Raw genomic sequence first — 21,367 nt, 5'->3', positions numbered from 1 at the left:
TATTGTAGTCAATAAATCTCAATAAACATATCGTTGTCAAAAATATTTTCACACAAGTGAAAATGAAATAACGAATAAAAATAATTATTCGTCATTTTAGACAATTCTTCTGTTTTTCATTCGCAAGTCAATTGCAATCGAGTTTCTCTATTATTTCTGAGAATAGCTGTTTTATTGATTAAGCTTAAATGACTTATCATTAAAATTCTCCAATCATTTCTTGAATTTTTTTACCTCATGATAATTGTCTTGATGATTGTCTTCACTAGTGCTTTATTTTATAATACCAATTGAATAATACTGAAATAAAAAAATTATTGAAATATTAATTACACTACTTATATCTTTGGGCCGATTGGTTCAATTTCTATTTGCATGTTTAATCTATGAATGATAAGTATTTTTAAAACGCCTAATTATTTCTGTAAATAAGGAGGAACACAAACTTGGAACAGTCTAAGGCAATGAGCAAACAAGTAGACACGTATAAGTCTAAGTCAAACGAAACAGTGACACTAGAAAATTAACGAGATATAGAAACTGAAAATTTTCACATCTAATCAATCAAAACGATAAATAATACAACACATTAATAAGTGATAATATAAAATAGTAAAGTGTTTTCTAAAAATATAAAAATAATATTAAACCGATCAAATATAATAAATTGTGATTTACATATGATTTTCTTTATATAGGTGTAAAAATAATCACAAATCATTTTGTTTGCAATTCTCTTGAAGAGTTAATATTATACTCAAATTTCAATTATTAGTCATTGTGTAAGTAAGTAACGTATATCGTGATATTTTTAAAAATGCTATCTGGTTTAAGCTTTTATCGATCATTTTAGAGATATACACTTTCGTTTCGAAAATATTGTTTTTACAATAAGACAATTAACAATTAACAAGGACGATATTGAAAATTTATCGTTAAACACTCGAGTAAAACTACAATCGAGTAAAACTAATAAAATACAATTTCTATTTTTAGTATTAGATGTATCGAGTGCTCAAGTCGCGAATGTAATCCATCAATTTTTCTCTCTCTTCGACGTTGTTTTTCAATAAAACGTCAATTTGAGAATAGATTTATTGTCTTCCGTGAAAAATGATCTTGTAATGTTTGAACACTTGTATTTAAACAAATAATTACGCCTTGTTTTACATATTCCGTTATTCTTTAATATTCATTAGTGCGGATAAAACTAACACGATTGTAATTTTTTTCATACTCTTTACATCCTTTTAACTTTTCAACCTTTCTATTACACCATTGGGTTCTTCGATTCAAAATTAAGAAAAAATTTCATGACAAATTTTCATCGAACAACAATAATTTCTGGTTTACTTTCACGGATTCATCGTTACGCTTGCCCCGTTAACATGCAAAACACATAGTCGTTCAAGACCACGCGACGTCCTTGTAATTACAGTCATGTACACGATGTTCGGCATACGACGATAAGAATTTCAACCATTCTCTTGGAACAAGAAGTTCACCGTTAAAAAGGATTCGAATGAGAAAGAAAAGTGTATCCGTCGTCGAAGCAATTGACACATTCCACGATAATCCACGAAAGGAATCCCATTCTGGAACAATCGAGCATCCGTGGTGAGTCCGTTGTTTCTACCAACACGTTGCCTTTGTTTCTCTGTAAAATCCACACCGATACACTATTCATAAACATTTATTCATTATTGGCGCGTTACGTTACGAGCGTAATTGTAGAGGCAAGTAGTCACGCCAAGTGTCATAATCACTTTTATCGTTCGTGCAAATTTTTCTTATTTTAAGATTAAAATATTGATGCAGGTCAACGATGCAATCTTTTTGAGACTTCGCATCTAACGATACAGATGAAATTAACACAGTGCGAAATGATGCGAGATGAGATTTGACACGATGTGAAATCATCGTAGTGCAAAATTATTGTCTACGTGATATCGTTTCGATCTAAATCTTATGTTTTTAATAATAATATGATACATATTATAATTTAAATTAAGTTAAAAATACGAGACCATGCACGAATTTTTATTTCATTTAGAATAGAAAGAATACAATTGAACAATGAAAAATTATATGATTATTTTTAAGTTAATGTTTAGAAAATCTAAAATCTATTGAATAATATGATGTATGCAAAATTGTAAGATAACATTGTTAGTCATACTTAATTCCATTATAGAAAAAATACGTATGCAATATAATGGTAGCAACTTGTTGCTCGATTCCTTCTATTATCAAACGAAACATGATCAATAAAAGAAATAAAAATTGCAACATGTTCCCTATAATTTTAACTTTATTAATTAGTTAAAGAACGAAATGATAATGATATGAAAAGACAGGATGCGAGAAATGTGTAGATCGAGGTGTAAGATAAAAAACGTTAAACGAATCAATAGAATCAAGAATAAAAACGTTAAAAATTTGTATACGGGTCGGTTGAAAAAAAGATTCGTTTGTTGTTCGGTTAATTAACCGAATAATCTTGCCGAACCCAGTATCCATTTAGGGAAGGACTGACGCATGCGTTCGCATCCTGACATTTCGAAGAGTAGTGGGGGAACGAGGCACGTGTGAAACAGCTGTAGATTTAATCAGTGTACAGAGCAGGTACGAGATACCGCATCAATCGTTAATCTTCTTTCGTCCAACGAACGTTTCGTCCACCGACATTTCTTCATTTTCTTGATCGCGATTCCTTGAAGATCATCGGATCCTCGTTGCGATGGTACACAAACTGGTTCATCGCGGTTATTCCTTGCGATAACTTTCTTCGTGACAGATGAAAGTGAAACTGGAATTTGAAAACTGTTATAATGAACGGTACAGTGAGATATTAACATAGGATTTCCGCGGTAACTGTCGACGAGGAAAACTGGAAAATCACGTGCTTAAACGGTCACACGTGACCACCGCTCAGTTAGTGACGTTAAATCGTGTTCTCGCGCGTAAAATCATTTACTAATTGTTCGCTCGAAAATTCGTTAATTGCCCGCTTGTTGTTTCATCGGCGAGACATTGAAACGACGATTGCGATGCCAGTTAATGAGGCGATGCAGCTCGCATATTAAGAAGACAGGCCGATGAATTATGACGATCTGCCGATTGAAACTTGAAATCGAGGTTCTTCCTTCGTTCGGATCTTCATCATTGAATCGTGTTATATTTTCAGAATTTCGAGTCGACACGATGTGCTGAAACTGTTGAAAAAAAGGATTTTGGTTGGTGAAGGTGGAAGAAATTTTTGCGAAATGACCGGGTTTAGCTTTGAAAAGTTATTGAAGGAGAAAATTCCTATCTTAAAATGGTTACCGCTGTACAAAACGAAGGACGCATTGGGTGACCTGGTTGCGGGATTGACAGTAGGCCTGACCCTGATACCACAGGTATTTTCCTAGATTCACGATTTTATATCCGTGAAATTGAACGTCGATGTTCCAATTCGATCGGATCAATTGCACTCGATGCAATTATTTGTAATTTCAGGCGATCGCATACGCTGGGCTGGCAGGTTTGACGCCGCAATATGGCCTTTACAGCGCGTTTGCTGGCAGTTTCGTTTACATAATTTTTGGTACCTGTCGAGAAGTCAATATTGGACCGACTGCATTGATCTCTTTGTTAACGTACACATACGCGAGGTAAGCCGTTAGAAGTTTCTCGCGAAAACACGACTCCTTTAGATTTAATTTAAGACTCGAAGACTTGTGAATAGAGTAGCCTTAATCTGCTCGTACAGTGGTTAAATTCGCGAACATCATAATGGACAATTGGATCTCGTGATACAATAATGATACTTGAAAAGATGTTGCCATTCTTTTGAAACTCAATTATCGCGAGAATATATTGTGTATTAATTTGCGCAATTCTTTCTTTTCTTTTCTTCGTTTAAACACTTCTCTTCCAAGAATCATCTACCTCTAATATTTTTTATCACGCGAATAACGTTCAAAAATTCACTCTTGACTTTCGAATGAACGAATGAAAAGGCTCGTTCGATCATTCGTTATCTTTGATTCCGGAAACGTACGGTCAAATTACTTCTTTCCGTTCCCAATGTCTAATTCCTCTTTTCATTTCGATCGTGTTCCAGGGGTATTCCGGATTACGCAATCCTCTTGTGTTTTTTATCAGGATGCGTCACGATAGTTTTCGGAATCCTTCGGCTGGGTTTCCTCGTCGAGTTCGTTTCCATACCGGTCGTCTCTGGATTCACGTCTGCGGCAAGCTTAATTATCGCCTGCAGTCAAATAAAAAGTTTGCTGGGTATAAAAATACACGGGGAAAGTTTCGTTGAGATTTGGCTGGAATTGGCAAACAACATCCATCGAACCAGAATCCCTGACCTGATCTTGTCTTGTTGCTGCATTCTAATTCTATTGACCTTGAAGGTAATTCACCATGAACGCTATCGTTCAGCAAAACTAGTTCTTATGCGCCGTGAATACGTAAGAAAGGAAAAAAAGGATAGAAAACTGAGCGAGAAAAAAGACGTACGTACGTTATTTTTTTTTTTTTTTTTGTATTTTCCTCTTGTTTCAGAAACTCAAGGACATCAAAGTCTCGAATGGAATTTTAAGAAAATTGATCTGGTTCGTGGGGACTGGCAGGAATGCTCTTGTGGTGATTTTGTGCGCTGTCGCATCGTACATATTCGAAAATCACGGCGAAGTGCCTTTCGCTCTTACAGGCCATATCGATGCCGGTCTGCCCACTATCGCTCCACCATCTTTCTCGATCAGTGTTGAAAATCGAACCGAAACTTTCGTTGAAATCTGCAAAAACTTGGGTTCCGGTATAGTGATCGTTCCATTGATCTCGATCATCGGAAACGTAGCCATTGCGAAAGCATTTTGTAAGTTTTCAAGTTCACGGATATTTGATTTCCTCATAAAATTGACATCTCGTTCGATCTTCTTTTTCCCCTCCTAAAACGTTAATTGGCTTTTCAAAGCGCGAGGACAATCGCTCGACGCCACTCAGGAAATGTTAACTTTGGGTCTATGTAACGTTGTTGGCTCGTTTTTCCATTCCATGCCAGTGACAGGCTCCTTTTCCAGAAGCGCCGTGAACAATGCTTCCGGCGTAAGAACACCCTTGGGTGGTATTTATACAGGTAGATCTCTACGATTGTAAAGATAACAGGAGATAGAATGGAAGAAGGAAAATTGGAAATTTATGGAAATCGATTATATTCGCCGTAGGTATTCTAGTCATTCTCGCTCTGAGTTTACTCACGCCGTACTTCTATTATATTCCAAGAGCGACTTTAAGCTCCGTGATAGTTTGTGCGGTGATATTCATGATCGAGATAAAAATGATACGGCCACTTTGGAGATGCAGCAGTGAGTAGAAAAAATAAAATTAATGATTGAAAAAAATATAATAAATAAATAAAATACGACGAAATGTTTCAAACGTGTTGTATATATGTATATATACGAAATCCCATTATAGGATTTCATATAAGATCATTCGAAGAATGTTAATGATATGGCATGTATCTATATCATTTCGAAAAAACTTAATTGGAAAATATGATTCCAGAACGAGATTTAATCCCGACATTTACAACATTCTTCGCATGTTTGTTCGCCGGAGTTGAATTAGGAATTTTAATAGGGGTGGCAATTGATCTGGCAATATTAGTTTATTTCAACGCCAGGCCGACAATATATATCGAATACAGAAATGTAAGTACATAACAATATTGACAAAGATTCGAGAAAGAGATTGCTATTGTTTTAAAAATATCCTCATTTTTTACCGCAGACTTCTACGTTAAGTTACATCCTCGTGCGTCCCAGCGCCGGATTACTTTTCCCAGCGGTGGACTACCTAAGGATATATCTGTTAGAGAACTTAGCTAAGGATCATCAAAAATTACTGAAAACTTTCAAGAACACGAAAATCGTCGTTCTAGATTGCAAGCACATCGATAAAATTGATTTCACTGCGGCGCGTGTATGGATAATAATCTTAAGTAGCTGATTTCGAATTTGGCCTGGATTTTACTTCTTCGAGCCTTTTCCTATCCTCTCTTCTACGTTCATGTTACAAAGATAATTTTTTTTCTTTAACTTTTGTCATGTTTACAGAGAAAATAGCGTAATAGTGTTTAGTAATTTTTATTATTACGACGGTAACAAAGAAAAAAATATAACTCGATTGCTCAACAATCGCTCAAAGATGTAAGATCTAGGACAGATTTGAACACATTTAAATTTGTTCAAATTCTTCCATTTGTAACATTTACAGGGATTAAATATGGTTATGAGAGATTTCAAAGAAAAGAATCATTGCCTGATCATGTTACAACCCTCCAAGGAAGTTTTACGAAGCATTCAATCGCTCTCCAAAGAAACGATTAAAGTGGTTAATACCGATACCGAGCTCGTAACTGCTTTGAAAGAATTGAACACGACCAAAGCGATCAAAAAAATTGGTACGGAGATAATAGATATGTCAAATGGGACAACTACCAGTGATATGAGAAATGAACTTACGAGTACGAAGCTTTGAAATCAACTACGAATTTACGGAACGAAAATTTTAACGAGATATCAAGAATTAGATGTTCAAAAAAATATTTAAAATTTCTATAGATTTCTTTTTTTTTTTTTTATTTTTTTGTTTCTCCTTTTTCTAATTTTTCCCTTTTTTTTCTTTTCTTCTTTTTTTATATATATATATATAATATCTGAATTGAGTTGTATTAGACTATCAACGATATTGTATAAAATCGTAATGAACATTAACGCATGTTTATGATGTACATATGAATCGTATGATAATTCGTACGTTTTTTAAACTTTTTATAAAGATATATGAATCGACCAGCAATGATATTGTTTATCAGAAATTACTTTTTTTTTTTTTATCTGTTTCAAAGAGATTCTATTGACACGTGCATTTCATAATACAGATGAAAGAATAATACTGTGGTTATAAATGCATATCAGAATATGTCGAAGGATTATAATATATATTTTTATATATATATATATATATATAACATCTACCAAATATGGCAAGTTTACGTTTTATTTTGTAAAAACTTGTAAGTCCTCGAAAAATAAACTATATGATATTTCTTAACAATATAAGTAATATTTAAACAAAAATATATATATTATATAAAACTCTTTGCCTCCAAATGACACAGAAAAAAACGACGAAGTAAAAAAACTATGTATCGATATTAGGTCGTGGAAATTAAATTATTTAACATTGTAATCAATTAAAGTCTAAATCATCATTATAACTATTATTGTATACGTATCACGGAATTTAATTTAATAGAAAAATAAAGAAATAAAATTGTTTATAATGTGAACTAAATACTAAACAGTCATAATACTTTCGATAGTAGGAACATAAAAAGTATTTTGCAAATTTGCATTTCTAATTACATACCGTGTATCATCTTTTCGTATTAATTACACGATATGAAGCGCCTAATAAAAAACGCTTAATTATTTTTTTAAAAGTACATAGAATCCAAGTATAACGAGTAACATCAATGTCTAGTAATAATGATGAATATAAATATTTGAAGAAAATCTAGAAAATAGATTTGCTACTTTCACACTGTTACGATAGGAAACAAGACGAACTGTCGCATAATATTTCTGACAAATGGCAGTATCATATAAACTTCTTTTAAAGCTTCTCAACTTGAAAACTATTTTCTAGTAGTGCGTGACATCTAATATGACGTATGTGATATTATATCTAGATTAATTAAAAAACTGACTTTTACGATATACATATACATATATGAAGATAACGATGATACAAACAAGATGAAAAATTGTAAGGTAAATGTGCAACCATTTTTTGTACCGTTTAATTGCAATTATCTATTGAAAAAAAAGAAATAAATATATATGCATTTTTTGCCATTTTTCTAAGCTTACTGATCCATCGTTTTGCGCATACCACGTCCGATATTTATCCTGGATGAAAGTTCTTTTGGTGACACGTGATAAGTTGTATTCTTTTGAAAATGAGGGACATAATGTTGGGTATTAACAGTATGCATGTTGTAAGTTACAGGTTTTATATCCGATCGTATGGATGAATTTTGAATAGTATCACTCTTCCGTGGGTAATTAACTCCATAGTACATACATTCTCTTGGTGATACCATAGGTGGTACACATTCTGAATCGTTTTTCGATACGTCATCTTTCCTATTATCCTGATTATTAAATACAGGACAAGTTTCTGGAATTCTTTGATAACCAGTAGCAAGAGGACGTGGTGCATATTTCTGATTCATTTGCATATGCATATTTGATGAACCATTCCTCGTAACAGGATCCATTGTGATCGCATACGAAAACGGTACCATTAATTGATTATCTTGAGAACAATTTTGATATTCATTTGGCACAGATGTTCGATATTGACTAGTTCTCATATGAACGTCCATAGTATTATCTTTCATCCTGATGTTATTCGTTTTACAATTTTGCATATTTCCCATATAATTATCAAGTTTTACAGGAACAGAAAAATTTGGAGTATTTTCCAAAGGTTGCATCTGTTGAAAATGTTTGTACAAGTTGTTTTGCATAGACGTCGATACGGGACAATTAACAGAGTCCGTCAAGCTATTTGCTGATAATACTTGATTGGGAAATGTATTGCAATTACTGTACGGAGGATTTTGGAATAAAGGTGCCGGATATTGCAATAATGGATTCCAACTTTGCATGCACATTGGTGGAACGTAAAATAACGGATGCTGTAAGTAACTTGTTTGTTGCATATTACTGAAATCCGCGTTACACATATGTCTGGAATTTTGAATAGGAATATTCACAGAATGTCCAGGATTCATCATATTTCCAAAAAGAAACATATCCGGAAGCGGCAAATTCCATTGATTATGTTGTGTAGTTATAGGATGATTATGAAAACCTGGTGGTGGTAGAACTGATGTTTGAGTATTATGCATCAAAATATTAGAAGGATCAGTTTGCAAGATATTCTGGTTTTCTACCGTGTAAGAAGAAGTGCTTGGAATTAATGCGTTTTGAGAGATAATTGTACTATCAGCTGTTTTCCTTGGTATAGTTTGTGTATTATTGTATTGATTTATATAGACACTAGGCATGTTTTGATAAGGTATACCATTTGCCATAGCAATAGCTGGATTGGAATTATTGTGCGGTAATATATTTTGTGGTGACACATGGGAAGTTTGATCTGATTTTTGATGCACTAAATCCATCAGATGTAAATCTCGTTCAGAATTTTGAGTATTGGGGCTAGAATTATTATATTGAGCATTATTATTATCGAAATAACTCTTATTTTGTATATTTTGGTGATTTTCAATTTGTTGAGCATTATTTGTATGTGATGCAGTTTGTAAATCAGAATAAAATGAATTTGCTGAAAGCTTATTTTGATGTATGGAATTATCAGAATATGATATTGCAGAATGATGTGCCATATTAAATTCCTGAATGTTATCCAAAAATTTAACTGATTTCGTTTCAGAATTATTTGTTTTATTATTGCTATTATTATTACTAGTATGTTTTTGTTCAGTCTTCACAAATTGTACTTCAGTTTCATTACAAGAAGCTTGCGAAATCTGTAATTCTTGCGGTGTATGAATAGATGTATGTATAGTTGTACAATCTTTGGTACTATTCGAAAAAGAATTTAATGATTTTATAGACTGTACATTATTTACAGCAGTTGAATCTAATGCATCAGTCTTTATATTACTAGCACCATTACTTGTATTATGTGAGTATACAGATATTTTTGAGCTTTCAAATTGAGAATGCATTTTCTCTCCTGAACCAATACGATTTATTCTATAATCTTTTGTTAAATTATTATTATCAATACTCTTTTTATGATCATCTGTTTTTGCTTTTCCATTTAAATCTTTAAAGCATGACTGAAGAATACCTGAAGATCGTCTATAAACATTAGTATCTTTCTTAAATTTCTGTGTATATCCTTGGTCATCTTTACTATTTCTTTCGGTATTATTCTTTGTATTAGAAAAATTTTGATAATTTCGTTTGCTTGATGCAGAACTTGACTTTACTGAACTTCTTTCATTTATATTGCATTCCATAACACTTGGATTCTTTACATTTTTTCCTGAAGTATTTTGATTGAATTGAGTATTACTAATTTGCTTATTTAATAAAGATTGTTGATTTTCATATTTCTTTCTTGATATATTTTCAACTGAATTAGATATATTGATATTGTTAACATTAGATGAATTATCAATACATCCATTTTCTTCTGGCTTAGTTGTATTTTTTGAATATCGTTGCTGTGACTTTATTAAAGATTTATTTCTATTATATTGGACATTGTATGATTGAGTACGTGTTACTTGAACTTTATGACATCTTCTTGTATCATCTGCTTCATTAGTTTTCTTGTCTGGTTCATTTCTACTTGATTTTAATTTTGTTGTAACAGATTTATTTTTTTCATCTAATCCTTCTATGGAGGATTTGCTTCTATTAACATTATCATTAAATGTAGAAAAATTTTGTTTAAAAAACTGTTGTTCTTTCATTCGAGCCCCTTTACTCATAATTAAATTTTTATTATAACTGTTAATTTTACTATATTTATCAATAAGTTTAGGAGTTGTACCTAGAGCTACTTTTTTTGAATCCAGAGAAGTTGAAGTAATATTATGATCATTACATATATTCAACAAATCATCTTTAGATTTAGAACCCTGTTTTGAAGAAGTCCAAGATTCTTTTAAAGTACCTGTAAGAAAAATCATATTTTCTTAATGCAAATTACATTGTATTTTTTTTTTATTCAATTATAAATTAAAAATTAAAATTTAATTTATACCTGTCTGTTTTTTAATTTTTTGATCATTCAATTTTTTAACACTAGTCTTTGTTGTTTTTTGTATACTTGTTTTTGTTTCCAATGGCGATTGGCTTTTAGATCTTTCATTATTATTATTGTTATCATGACACTGCTTTGAGCTAACTTGATTATCTACATTACTGTCTGACTTTGGTAAGTTAGATATATTATGCTGACCATTATTCCTAATTATATAAATAATACAAATGTGATATAAAATTAATTAATCTCTATATTAATCTATTACCTACCATTCATTATCTATTTCATTATGCAATTCCCCAGATTTATTTTTTTCCCCTTCGTTAAGTCTAAATTGTTCTAATTGAACTGTAACAATATTCTCTGTCAAAGACATACTAATCATCTCTTGTTTATCTAGCCTTTCCATTACTAAAGACTGAGAATTTGGAAACAATGTACTAGTTATATTAACATCTTTATTCCAAACAGTTTCCATATCTTTTTGAGAACAATCAAAAATTTCAGAAGATGATTGATGTATATCTTTATTTATAGTATTATCGTTTTCATTTATATCTTTATTTAAAATAAGATCAATCTTATCTAATTCAGGATTGTTTGAATGAGTGTTAGTTGAAACAACTTCAGTTTCTTCTTTTGTTCCTTCATTTATTTCACTTTTAGGTGTATTATTTTCTGTTTCTTTCCCATCTGGAGGTGTTTTCATACTATAATATAAAAAAAAATAAAAAAATAAAAAAATTAAAAATATATTTTACAAACAACTATTAAGATTATTATTAAATTTTCTTTAAATATAAAAATTTTTATTATTGATTAATATTAAATATATAAACTTTTACTATAACTAGTAATATTATTATAAATATTTATCAATATAATTAAATGTAGTGCTAATTAAATGCATCTTACTTATGTATAAATACCATATTTCATTAAAATTTCTTACAGTAAAAAGAATAATAATATAAATGATAAAAAAATAAGAAAATAAAGAAAATAAAATATATATAAACGTACTGGCCTGATAATTGAGAATTACTTTTTAGCCACTGCATATTATGCATCTTGCCGATTAAAGCCATCTGCTCTATGTCAAATGATTTTTTTAAATCTTTATCAGCAGAATCCATTTTACCTATCATAAATTTAGTAAGAAAAACTAAATATAATTCCAAATAAAAAATAATATATTATTTAAAATTTTACAGGATACACATAAAAATTATATAGAAATAATACTTATAAATCTTATATATTAAATAATCAACAATCAATATTGTCAAATTAAGATAAACAACAATAGAAAAAATTAAAAATAAAATTAATAATCATGAAATTATTATGTACTACTTTCCATCAGAATTTTTTAGATCATTTTATAAAAAAAATTAAAATAAATATAAAAAAAATTCTTGATTAATTTGAATTTATATTACATGTTTTATGCTCTGTTAATATGAATATTGAAAACAATAATAAATAATAAATACATTTACGACGCAATTAAGAACGAATAAAAACGACATTCTTATGAATTTTCAACTCGAAAATAATTTTACGCTTCTTTATATAAGAATAATAAATTATCCAGTTACCGATATTTAATTTTCTGATGGCAATCAAAGAATTAAACTAGAATCTTTAACAGCAAGTTTTTCTTCCATTTAATTTGCAGAGATTAGAAGGAACAACCGACCACAGTAAAGGACGCCATAATACTGATAGGATAGGAGGATGCGCAAATGCAAATGATAGAAAAATTTTTAAAGTGAATAAGAAAAAAGTAATTTTTATACAACTTATTCATTGTACATCTTTTTTCCAAAAATATAACGTTCAGTAATCTTAATACTAATAATATATCTAAGAAATTTATTATATTAAAATTAGGATAAGTTTTCGAAATTCAAATAATACCCCCCTTAAAGGACATTTCGAAACACTGGAAATTTATTGGTTGTAATTCGATGAAACAACAAACCTAACTTGTTCACTCTAAATTACCGACTGCAGTAGAAATGCAGTCCCTCTGTTGACAAATATGTGAACTGCACTTTCTCTCTAACCATCACAAATGAAATGCCAATTCTTACATTTAGTTTATAGTAAGATCGTGTCCGGCGCGTATGTAACGTGTCATGAAATTAGAATATTATGTTTCGTATATAAATTTACGCAATGAAATAATAAAAAATATATTATTAAACTATAATATTATTGTTAATTGATAATATGTACTAGGTTATGCTTATTCTCATATGTGATCAATATTTCAGTGAAGAAAATGTGAATAAATATAATATTTTACAATAATTAATAGTGAATCTAATAATATTTGGAATAATTCAATGGAAGTATGTTATCACAGTTATTATACTATGGTATGTATTTTTCTTTTTTTTAATAAACTAATATCATTAAATTATTCATTATTTTAGAAAGACAAATATAAAAATCTTATTCGTATAACCATGTAATACTTTTTTAATACTTATATGATTGCTGTCAATGAAAAGGGTCAAATAGTTACGTCCCTTTTAACACTGATTGAATTAAATAATATAAAAAGAATATTGTGAAATATTATATCGAAATAGTTCAATAATCACTGATACGTAAAATAACAAAAAAGAATACCTTCACTTACATAGTAACCTTAAACGCCGGTGAAATTCAAATAATATATATTTTATGTTTTATTGAATAATTATGAAATATATATCTATATATTGTTAATATATTTTAATATATTGCTATTTAATTATATTTAATAAATTGAATCAATTCAGAATATTAAAGAATATTAAAAGAATATATAATCGAAATAAATTTTTAAGTTATAATTTTTTTTTAATAACTATTTTTTTTCAAATTTCTATAGAAAATTTTTATAATTTTTACATATTCAGATAATTCTGTTTTTGCAAAAAATTTGTATTATCATACTTTTTATATTGCTGAAACATTAATGTATATTCTTATTTTATGTGAAGTAACAATTCATTTTATTGATTATATAAAAAGTAGCGAAGGCTAGTAGCGATTTTTATGTCATGATAAATTTTGCATTATATCTGACTATATAAACACTCGAAAACCTTCGGTTTCTTTCAGTTTCTCGATATATCGTGAAATGTGAACATGTCATAAATTTAAATAGGTTTTAAATGAGTTTTTCTTATATGTATATTTTATGAAACTTATCACCATATTTTGTGCATTTAAAATATATTAGTGCGCGTAATTATCTATTATGTGTTTTATTGGAAATTGAATTTTTCACGAAGTAAAAATTATAATTTTTAAAAATTATTTTTAGATTTACTTCATGTATAGATTATTTGGTTTTATATATTTTTTTTAAAGGTACATAATTTACAATGGCTTTCGATACAATAAATAAAAAATGGCAGTCAAAAGGTGGACAATTAAATAAATTTATTAGAAAACGAATACCTATCGTAGGATGGTTGTCAAATTATAATTCCGAAAAATTTTTGAACGATGCTATCGCTGGCATCACAGTCGGGCTTACTGTTATGCCGCAAGGACTTGCTTATGCTACCTTAGCTGGTTTAGAACCTCAGGTGAATTATATTTTTACGAACAAATTTTATCTGTTATTTTATTTTATTATTTTTTAAAGTTATTTTATTATCTTTTACGAATAAATTTATTTCCAAATTTATAGAAAATATATTTTTTCTATAGTATGGTCTTTATTCTGCATTTATGGGAGCTATGGTATACATAGTATTTGGTTCATGCAAAGATATTACAATTGGACCCACTGCTCTTATGGCATTAATGACTCATGAGTATGTTCAAGGTAGAAATGCGGATTTTGCAATATTATTAGCCTTTTTATGTGGTTGCTTACAACTATTAATGGCCTTTTTACGGCTAGGTAATGTTATTAATACAAATTTTTTTAAAAATACTGTGTTGACACTTACTTGAAATTGCAAAATTCCTTTACAGGAGTACTTATAGATTTTATTTCAATACCAGTTACAGTTGGTTTTACTTCTGCAACATCCATTATAATTGTAGTTTCTCAATTGAAAGGTCTTTTGGGATTAAAAATTTCTTCACAAGGAACCTTAGATACTTTAACAAAAGTATTACAAAACATTCATCAGACTAGATTGTGGGATACTTTGATGAGTTTTTCCTGTATAACTATTTTATTATTGTTTAGGGTAAACATAAATGCGTTTTCATTCATATTTTTTTTTTTTTAATTTTACTTGATTAGTTATAAATATAAAATAAAATATCTCTATTGTTTAGAAAATGAAAGATATCAAGTTATATTCAAACAATGATAAACTAAATAAATATCAAAGAATATTAATGAAAATGATATGGTTATTATCAACAGCTAGAAATGCTGTTATTGTTATAATTTGTTCCACTATTGCCTATAAATTGAATTCTATTGAATATGGCTCTCCATTTATTCTTACTGGTCCTGTAAGATCTGGTCTTCCATCTTTTGGATTGCCACCTTTTTCTACTCAAGTAAAAAATGAGACTTTAAATTTCATTGAAATGTGTTCAGAATTGGGTGCGTCCATAGCATTAGTACCTATAATTGGAGTTCTTGGAAATGTGGCAATAGCAAAAGCCTTTGCAAATGGTGATAAAGTAGATGCCACTCAAGAACTGATTACATTAGGTATTTGTAATGTTCTTGGATCTTGCGCAAGTGCAATGCCAGTGACTGGCTCCTTTAGTAGATCTGCAGTAAATCATGCTAGTGGTGTAAAAACGCCAATGGGTGGTTTATACACTGGAATATTAATATTGTTAGCATTGAGTCTATTTACTCCTTACTTTTACTTTATACCAAAGGGTAATATAATTTTTCTTTATTCTTCTCATATTTTACATATTATCTCTAAATAGATATTATTTTCCTAGCTTCCTTATCTGCAGTTATTATCTCTGCAGTAATATATATGATTGAATATCAAGTTGTAAAACTCATATGGAAAACTAGTAAAAAAGATTTGATTCCAATGTTTGCTACTTTCTTGTTCTGTTTAATTATTGGAGTTGAATATGGAATTTTAATAGGTGTAGGAACAAATCTTATATTCTTATTGTATCCTTCTGCACGTCCTACAATACATGTTGACAAATGTACAGTGAGTACTGAATGAAAAATCAATAACTTTTTGTTTCTTAACTTATATGAATTGTACATTTTAGACAACTTCTGGTGCTGACTATCTCTTAGTAACACCAGGAAACAGTTTATATTTTCCTGCTGTAGATTTTATTAAAAAGTCGGTCGGCAATGCCGGTATAAAACAAGGTTCTAGTCAAGTTCCAGTTGTAGTTGACTGCAGATATATTTTAGGAGCCGATTTTACTGCTGCAAAAGTAAATTTTTAAACGATTAAATATTACATAATAAAATATAATAAATATGTACCATAATATAATTATTGGTTATAGGGTATAGCAACATTGATAAATGAATTTAACAATCGAAAACAAGGTCTGTATTTTTATAATCCGCGGTCGGATGTTATTGCTGTACTTAAAGGGGCTTGCGGAGAAGAATTTCAATACATTTCTACCGAAGATGAATTATTGTACTTATTATCGACGCATCAAGGTAATATAATATAAAATAAATATAATATAAAATAATGTAACAATCAAAAGATGGCTAGTACTTTTCATCATTAAGTTTTTGATGGTATCCATTTATAATAGGATATTTATAATAAGACGGATCTCGTCATTACTTTATAATTCATATATATCTCACTTTTATAAATGTATAAAGATACTATAAGTAATTAGATCTGCATTCCTTTTAATTTTTCATCTCTATATTTAATTTAATATAAGTTAATATAAGTTATTGCATATGCATTTGCAATATCTTCTAATCGTTTTTTATTTTTAGATAAAACATCGCAACAACTTTTGGAAATAACACGTGATAAATCGCATGAACCACTAATGTTAAGTAGTCTTGAAATCATTCATCGAAACAATCGTTCATGTCAAGAACTTAATGAAGTTACAACAACATTGTTACATGCTACAGCTAGTTAAAAAATAAATAATGTATGTTAAATTCATTTCAAACTTTTCGAAAAATGATTTTTATGAACATTTTTCATGAAAATTGTATCTTTGAATTTTTTTTTATTTTTACACTTTTTTTTGAAATAGTGGTGCACTTCATAGGACATTAAATAATTTCTAATATCATAAAATTAAATTTAAAAAATTAAAATTTATGACAAATTGTGCATGATATTAATTAAGATGTAAATATACGTAACTTTGTATACATAAATGAAATATATTGTATTTCTTTCTTTTTCTTTTTTCATATTTTTTAATAAAGAAATAAATAATATGTTGTGTAAATATTTACGTGTTATATTATTTATGCACATCTATGTTTCATAAATTACAGTCTTTTTTTTAACTCGATATAATTATAGAGGTATTCCTTATATATATAAAAAAGAATATATTGCACAGTCCACATATAAAAAACTTTGCAATTGGTACATTTGTATAATTGCTCCATCACCAAAATATCTATCTATATCATATTGAAATATTTATCAATAGTGTTAATTACAATATAAATTAGATTGTTAACTTCGCCCATAATACTTAATAACATTGCACTGAAATATTATATTCGCTTATATCGCAAATTAGGATAAATTAAAAACTTAATTATTATGTTTTAATTTCGATACTTATATATATCGAATATAAAAAAAAAAGTATGAAATATTTTCAAAAATTAAAAAAAAAAAGAAAAACATTGAGAATGATTTCTATACAAGAATATATTCTATTATATAGTATATACAATACCTCGTAGACTATGAGGATATGAACAGGATTAGATGATCTAATCCTAATTATTTAAAGATTACTTTTTTAATAAAGCCCTGAAACAATATCAGTAACTTTTGCACGATTTCCATTTGCAGAAGAAGCTGTGTTTCGTCTTCCAATCGGACTTTCTTTTATCTGTTGATTTCCTGAATATTTTCCAGCATTAAATCGACTTTTTCCTAATCCAAATGTATCATAAGTTCGTCCAGCGAAAATTCCTGAATCCATTGATTTGTTTAAAAATCTATTACCAATATTTTCATTCTGACTGAACGAATTGTGCCTCACTCCATTCTTTATTAGTATCATTGGAGTACAATCAAAATCTAATTCGTTGTTTTTACTCGAAGAATTTAGCTTATTCCATTCTCGATTTCTTTGTTCTTCGTATAATTCATCACTTCTTAATTGCTTATTGCTTACATGTCCGGAATAAAATTCATCGTTTTTCAAATGTTTATTCTTTGATTCTTCTCTCCTCCCCTTGGATTCCAATTCACAACAACTTTTTGATTCTTCCAATCTATTCGATTTCGATCTAACGAGTGTCCTTTCTTCTCGAGACTTTTTCGTCTTGGATTGATACTTATTCGAATTCCATTGATTTTTCTCTTCCATGATCACGATATCGATCATCGAATCCAAACCTTCGTCAATTCTATCCAAAGATTTGGTTAATAGATTGGGAGATTTTGGCGCCTCGATGGATTTTGGTTTTCGCGTTATTAAAGGTTCAAGATTGAAATCTGTGACATAAAATAAACCACTATCGCTTCCACCTTGCGAGGAACACTGATCCTTTTTGGCGATATAAGATACATGGTGAAAGGATTCTGATCTGCGCATTCTATTCCTCGAATTTTCTTCTCCAAAAAATTGTTCTTGCTTGCTCAGATTTTCCGAGCTACCGTGTCTCTCATAACTCTGGAGACTTCGATGCTCGTCGAAAGAATTCAGACTCTCGAATTTCCTAATGTGACTTTCTATTCTGCTTTTATTAGATCTTTTCGATCGCGAACTGGAAGCACTTGATTCGAGGTAATCGTGACTGGCCGATCTACGAAGAAGCTTTCTTTTTTCCACTTCGCTTCTATACTTCGAATTATGTCTTTGGGATACACCGTCCAATTGCCTGTTGTTCGATTTAGAGTCATTGGTCGTTTTGTTTTTCGCATTACACGATGTTTCATAATTCCTCATCGTTTTCTTATCCTTTATTTCGCTTTCACCGAAGCGTCGAAGATCGTTGAAGCTTTTCTTCATCTTACCATCATTGTTATTCTCCGTTTCTTTCCTATCGCCATGTTTCTGAAAATGATCGACCTCGGTTTTAATCCGTTCCTCGTAAGTCTGGTTCTTACTGTTGTACTTGAGTCGAGAAGCGCTAAGGAGAGAGTCGCTACCATCGCCCAACGTTTCGTCTTCGATATCTTCATCGTGAGAATTGAACGGCTCTTCTTGATCGATAAAGTCACAATGCCTTACTGCCATGATAGCCGACAAACAAGGCGGCGATCTTCTAGGTGGCTGAGGATGTAGAATAGTTGGGACGATTGCTTCCTCGACTTCAGGTCCCTTCACAACGATCTTCACGCTTCCTTCCACCGAGGAAGATTTCGAAACTCTGCGTTTTTCACCATTCATTCTTTTATCACTGCTCGAATCTATGCTATAATCTCGATCGTTACCAAAATAAGTCACCTGCTCCCCTTTGATCACACTCTGAGACACGTTGGAGCCCGTGTTCGACATAGAAATCTTGATATCCGTTTGATGATCTCTCTTTAAAACCTTGTCGTAAATGTAAGTCTCGGAATTGTTCAAAGAAACTTTCGAATCGGTTCTATGTAACTTAATTTTCGATGAATTTTCGTTATAAAAATTCGGATTCGCGTGATCTATTCGATTCTGTTCCCGGTTTTTGTCCCCGATCTCTTCTTCCGCATCCTTCACGATAATCCTCAGTTCTTCGATCACGTCATCGATCGTGGTTTCCTGATCATTGTCCGGAGACACGTTCACTTTTTGATTCGTTCGAGATTGATGCTTCGTATTCTCCGGGCTACTCGATCTCTCCGACGAGCTGATACCCTCGTCCTCCGCGTTCGAGGACATTTTCGGCGACTGTTTCGTGCCAAGAGCCGTCAACTTCTCACGGTCCTCCAGGTTGTTATAATTGTTCAACTTCTCCAACTGCATTTGTTGAAGCTGCGTTTGCAGAGCCGAAACCTTTTTGCTCAGTATCCTACAAGTTTCCTCGGCACGTACGACACGTCGCTGTAGGGCGTCCACGTCCACGCAGTTGTGCGACCATTTCTGAACCTCCTTATGTAGAAGATCGTTCAAAGTGTCCTCTTCCCTCCCGTCCAATTCTTTCAGCCATTCTTGAAGGACCTGCGGCTCTAGACCAGCTTCGCAGGCTTCGGCCTGCATGGCATTACAACAAAGCGAGCATTACTCGTCGTAAAAATCATCGAGGAGATAACGATAAATATTCCATATATAGTTACACGTTACCTGAATGTACAATCTGGTTTGTGTTCGCGGTGCAGACTTTAGGAAGGCGTTAAGGAACGAAACTCCTGCTACTCTCAGTGCAATCGCTGCTCTGGGAGCCAAGAGAGCGCCGGCCAGGAAACGAAATCTTCCACCTTCGCCATATTTTAACCTAAGGGTGGAGACAGCTTCCGAAACTACCGCGTGACCACCTGGCGTTTGACAGACCTTGGTCAACAACTGCAAGATCGACAAACAATTTCGAGAAAAATGTTAGATATAATATACATATACACATACATATTCCTTTTTACTTTATATATTTTCCCGAATGAATAAAATTGAAATCAGCGCCTAATTAATCGTTGCGTACGATGAAAAATAAAAATTTTAGATTTTTCTAGTAATATCGGTATATGGTCGACAATTAAATCTCACCAGACAGTTCCTCCATACCGTCCGGATAAAGATCTCTTTTATTCTCATTATATTCTTCCAACGTTATAACTCCGTGATCACGTGCCGTGGAAGTAATTATCCAGTTCGGTTAGTCAACATCTGATCGTAACCGCGATGCTTGGCAAAGTGCACTTCCTCGGACGGTAGAGAATAAAAGGTAGCGAAAAAGTCTAAAGGCGTGTATGAGTTTGCAAATGAAGCTAGCCGAATAACGTTTGGATAAATGATAAAAACTGGTTCTTGACGAGTGTACGTTCTCGAAATAACGGGGCCCCGGCCGTCAAGTGGACCGAGTTTGCTGGAAACGCGCGTTTACGACTATCTGAATGAGTCAGATGTAAGATCTAAGAAACGCGCACATCATCAGAAACTTGACCCACTACACTATCCTCGTCGAGTTTGCTTATTATTTTTCAATTCTTTTTTTCAATACATTCGCTACACCTCGAAAAGTACGATCAATTTTATCGCGAGTTAGCTACTTAATTTTAGAATTACACGCGAATTTATTTGCAAAACGATAAAAGCGCGTAATAATAAATAAATCATAAAAGATTCAAAACGTAATAACTCTTATTTTATGACGAGATTAAATCGTAAGATCCAGAATGAACACAGGATAGAAACAGAACTAATATTA

The 21,367-nt window shown here is 31.0% G+C and overlaps 4 protein-coding genes and 1 long non-coding RNA gene across 11 annotated transcripts in view; 2 read left to right on the top strand and 3 right to left on the bottom strand.

The window, feature by feature from the left end:
- The first annotated feature begins 987 nt into the window (after positions 1-987).
- Positions 988-6,941, top strand: LOC726392 (sodium-independent sulfate anion transporter). 3 transcript variants are annotated; one of them, XM_026445079.1, is made up of 10 exons: positions 988-1,617; positions 3,188-3,401; positions 3,502-3,656; positions 4,109-4,406; positions 4,558-4,870; positions 4,970-5,131; positions 5,220-5,360; positions 5,563-5,708; positions 5,788-5,979; positions 6,274-6,941. In XM_026445079.1, the coding sequence occupies exons 2-10, from the start codon at positions 3,267-3,269 to the stop codon at positions 6,535-6,537; spliced, it is 1,806 nt and encodes a 601-aa protein (XP_026300864.1). In that variant the 5' UTR covers positions 988-1,617; positions 3,188-3,266; the 3' UTR covers positions 6,538-6,941. The 3 variants fall into 3 exon arrangements, with proteins under 3 accessions (XP_026300864.1, XP_026300863.1, XP_026300865.1); XM_026445078.1 differs by lacking the exon at positions 988-1,617 and adding an exon at positions 2,316-2,838; XM_026445080.1 differs by lacking the exon at positions 988-1,617 and adding an exon at positions 2,620-2,743.
- On the bottom strand, positions 2,696-3,487 carry LOC102654480. The gene is made up of 2 exons (XR_001705568.2): positions 3,328-3,487; positions 2,696-3,215 (listed from the first exon to the last, which is right to left on the bottom strand). It is a non-coding gene; the product is annotated as an uncharacterized LOC102654480 (long non-coding RNA).
- LOC100578563 (putative uncharacterized protein DDB_G0286901) lies at positions 6,818-12,706 on the bottom strand. Of its 2 annotated transcripts, XM_006562951.3 has the most exons (5): positions 12,480-12,705; positions 11,902-12,019; positions 11,148-11,588; positions 10,876-11,081; positions 6,818-10,785 (listed from the first exon to the last, which is right to left on the bottom strand). In XM_006562951.3, exons 2-5 carry the CDS (start codon positions 12,012-12,014, stop codon positions 7,931-7,933), a joined length of 3,615 nt encoding a protein of 1,204 aa, XP_006563014.1. In that variant the 5' UTR covers positions 12,015-12,019; positions 12,480-12,705; the 3' UTR covers positions 6,818-7,930. The 2 variants fall into 2 exon arrangements, with proteins under 2 accessions (XP_006563014.1, XP_006563015.1); XM_006562952.3 differs by lacking the exon at positions 11,902-12,019 and having other exon boundaries at positions 12,480-12,706.
- Positions 12,707-12,967: 261 nt separating this feature from the next.
- On the top strand, positions 12,968-17,370 carry LOC410507 (sodium-independent sulfate anion transporter). 2 transcript variants are annotated; one of them, XM_006562954.3, is made up of 9 exons: positions 12,968-13,265; positions 14,251-14,471; positions 14,576-14,791; positions 14,866-15,086; positions 15,178-15,742; positions 15,811-16,037; positions 16,102-16,275; positions 16,351-16,513; positions 16,811-17,370. In XM_006562954.3, exons 3-9 carry the CDS (start codon positions 14,617-14,619, stop codon positions 16,960-16,962), a joined length of 1,677 nt encoding a protein of 558 aa, XP_006563017.1. In that variant the 5' UTR covers positions 12,968-13,265; positions 14,251-14,471; positions 14,576-14,616; the 3' UTR covers positions 16,963-17,370. The 2 variants fall into 2 exon arrangements, with proteins under 2 accessions (XP_006563017.1, XP_393986.1); XM_393986.7 differs by having other exon boundaries at positions 12,969-13,265; positions 14,596-14,791.
- Positions 17,371-17,702: 332 nt separating this feature from the next.
- The window catches only part of LOC410506, a 49,565-nt gene continuing 45,900 nt past the window's right edge, over positions 17,703-21,367 (bottom strand). For all 3 annotated transcript variants that reach the window (XM_393985.6, XM_016916244.2, XM_006562955.2), the window contains exons 5-6: positions 20,290-20,508; positions 17,703-20,199 (exon numbers count right to left, since the gene is read on the bottom strand). In XM_393985.6, the coding sequence (XP_393985.4) occupies positions 17,815-20,199; positions 20,290-20,508 (2,604 nt within the window). In that variant the 3' untranslated portion in view covers positions 17,703-17,814. The remainder of the gene's footprint in view (positions 20,200-20,289; positions 20,509-21,367) is intronic.

This window comes from Apis mellifera, linkage group LG14 (assembly GCF_003254395.2).
Source record: "Apis mellifera strain DH4 linkage group LG14, Amel_HAv3.1, whole genome shotgun sequence".
In the NCBI taxonomy this organism is placed as follows: Eukaryota; Metazoa; Arthropoda; class Insecta; order Hymenoptera; family Apidae; genus Apis; species Apis mellifera.
Note: the sequence above shows the minus strand (reverse complement) of the source record. Positions and strands in the feature narration are given on the sequence as shown.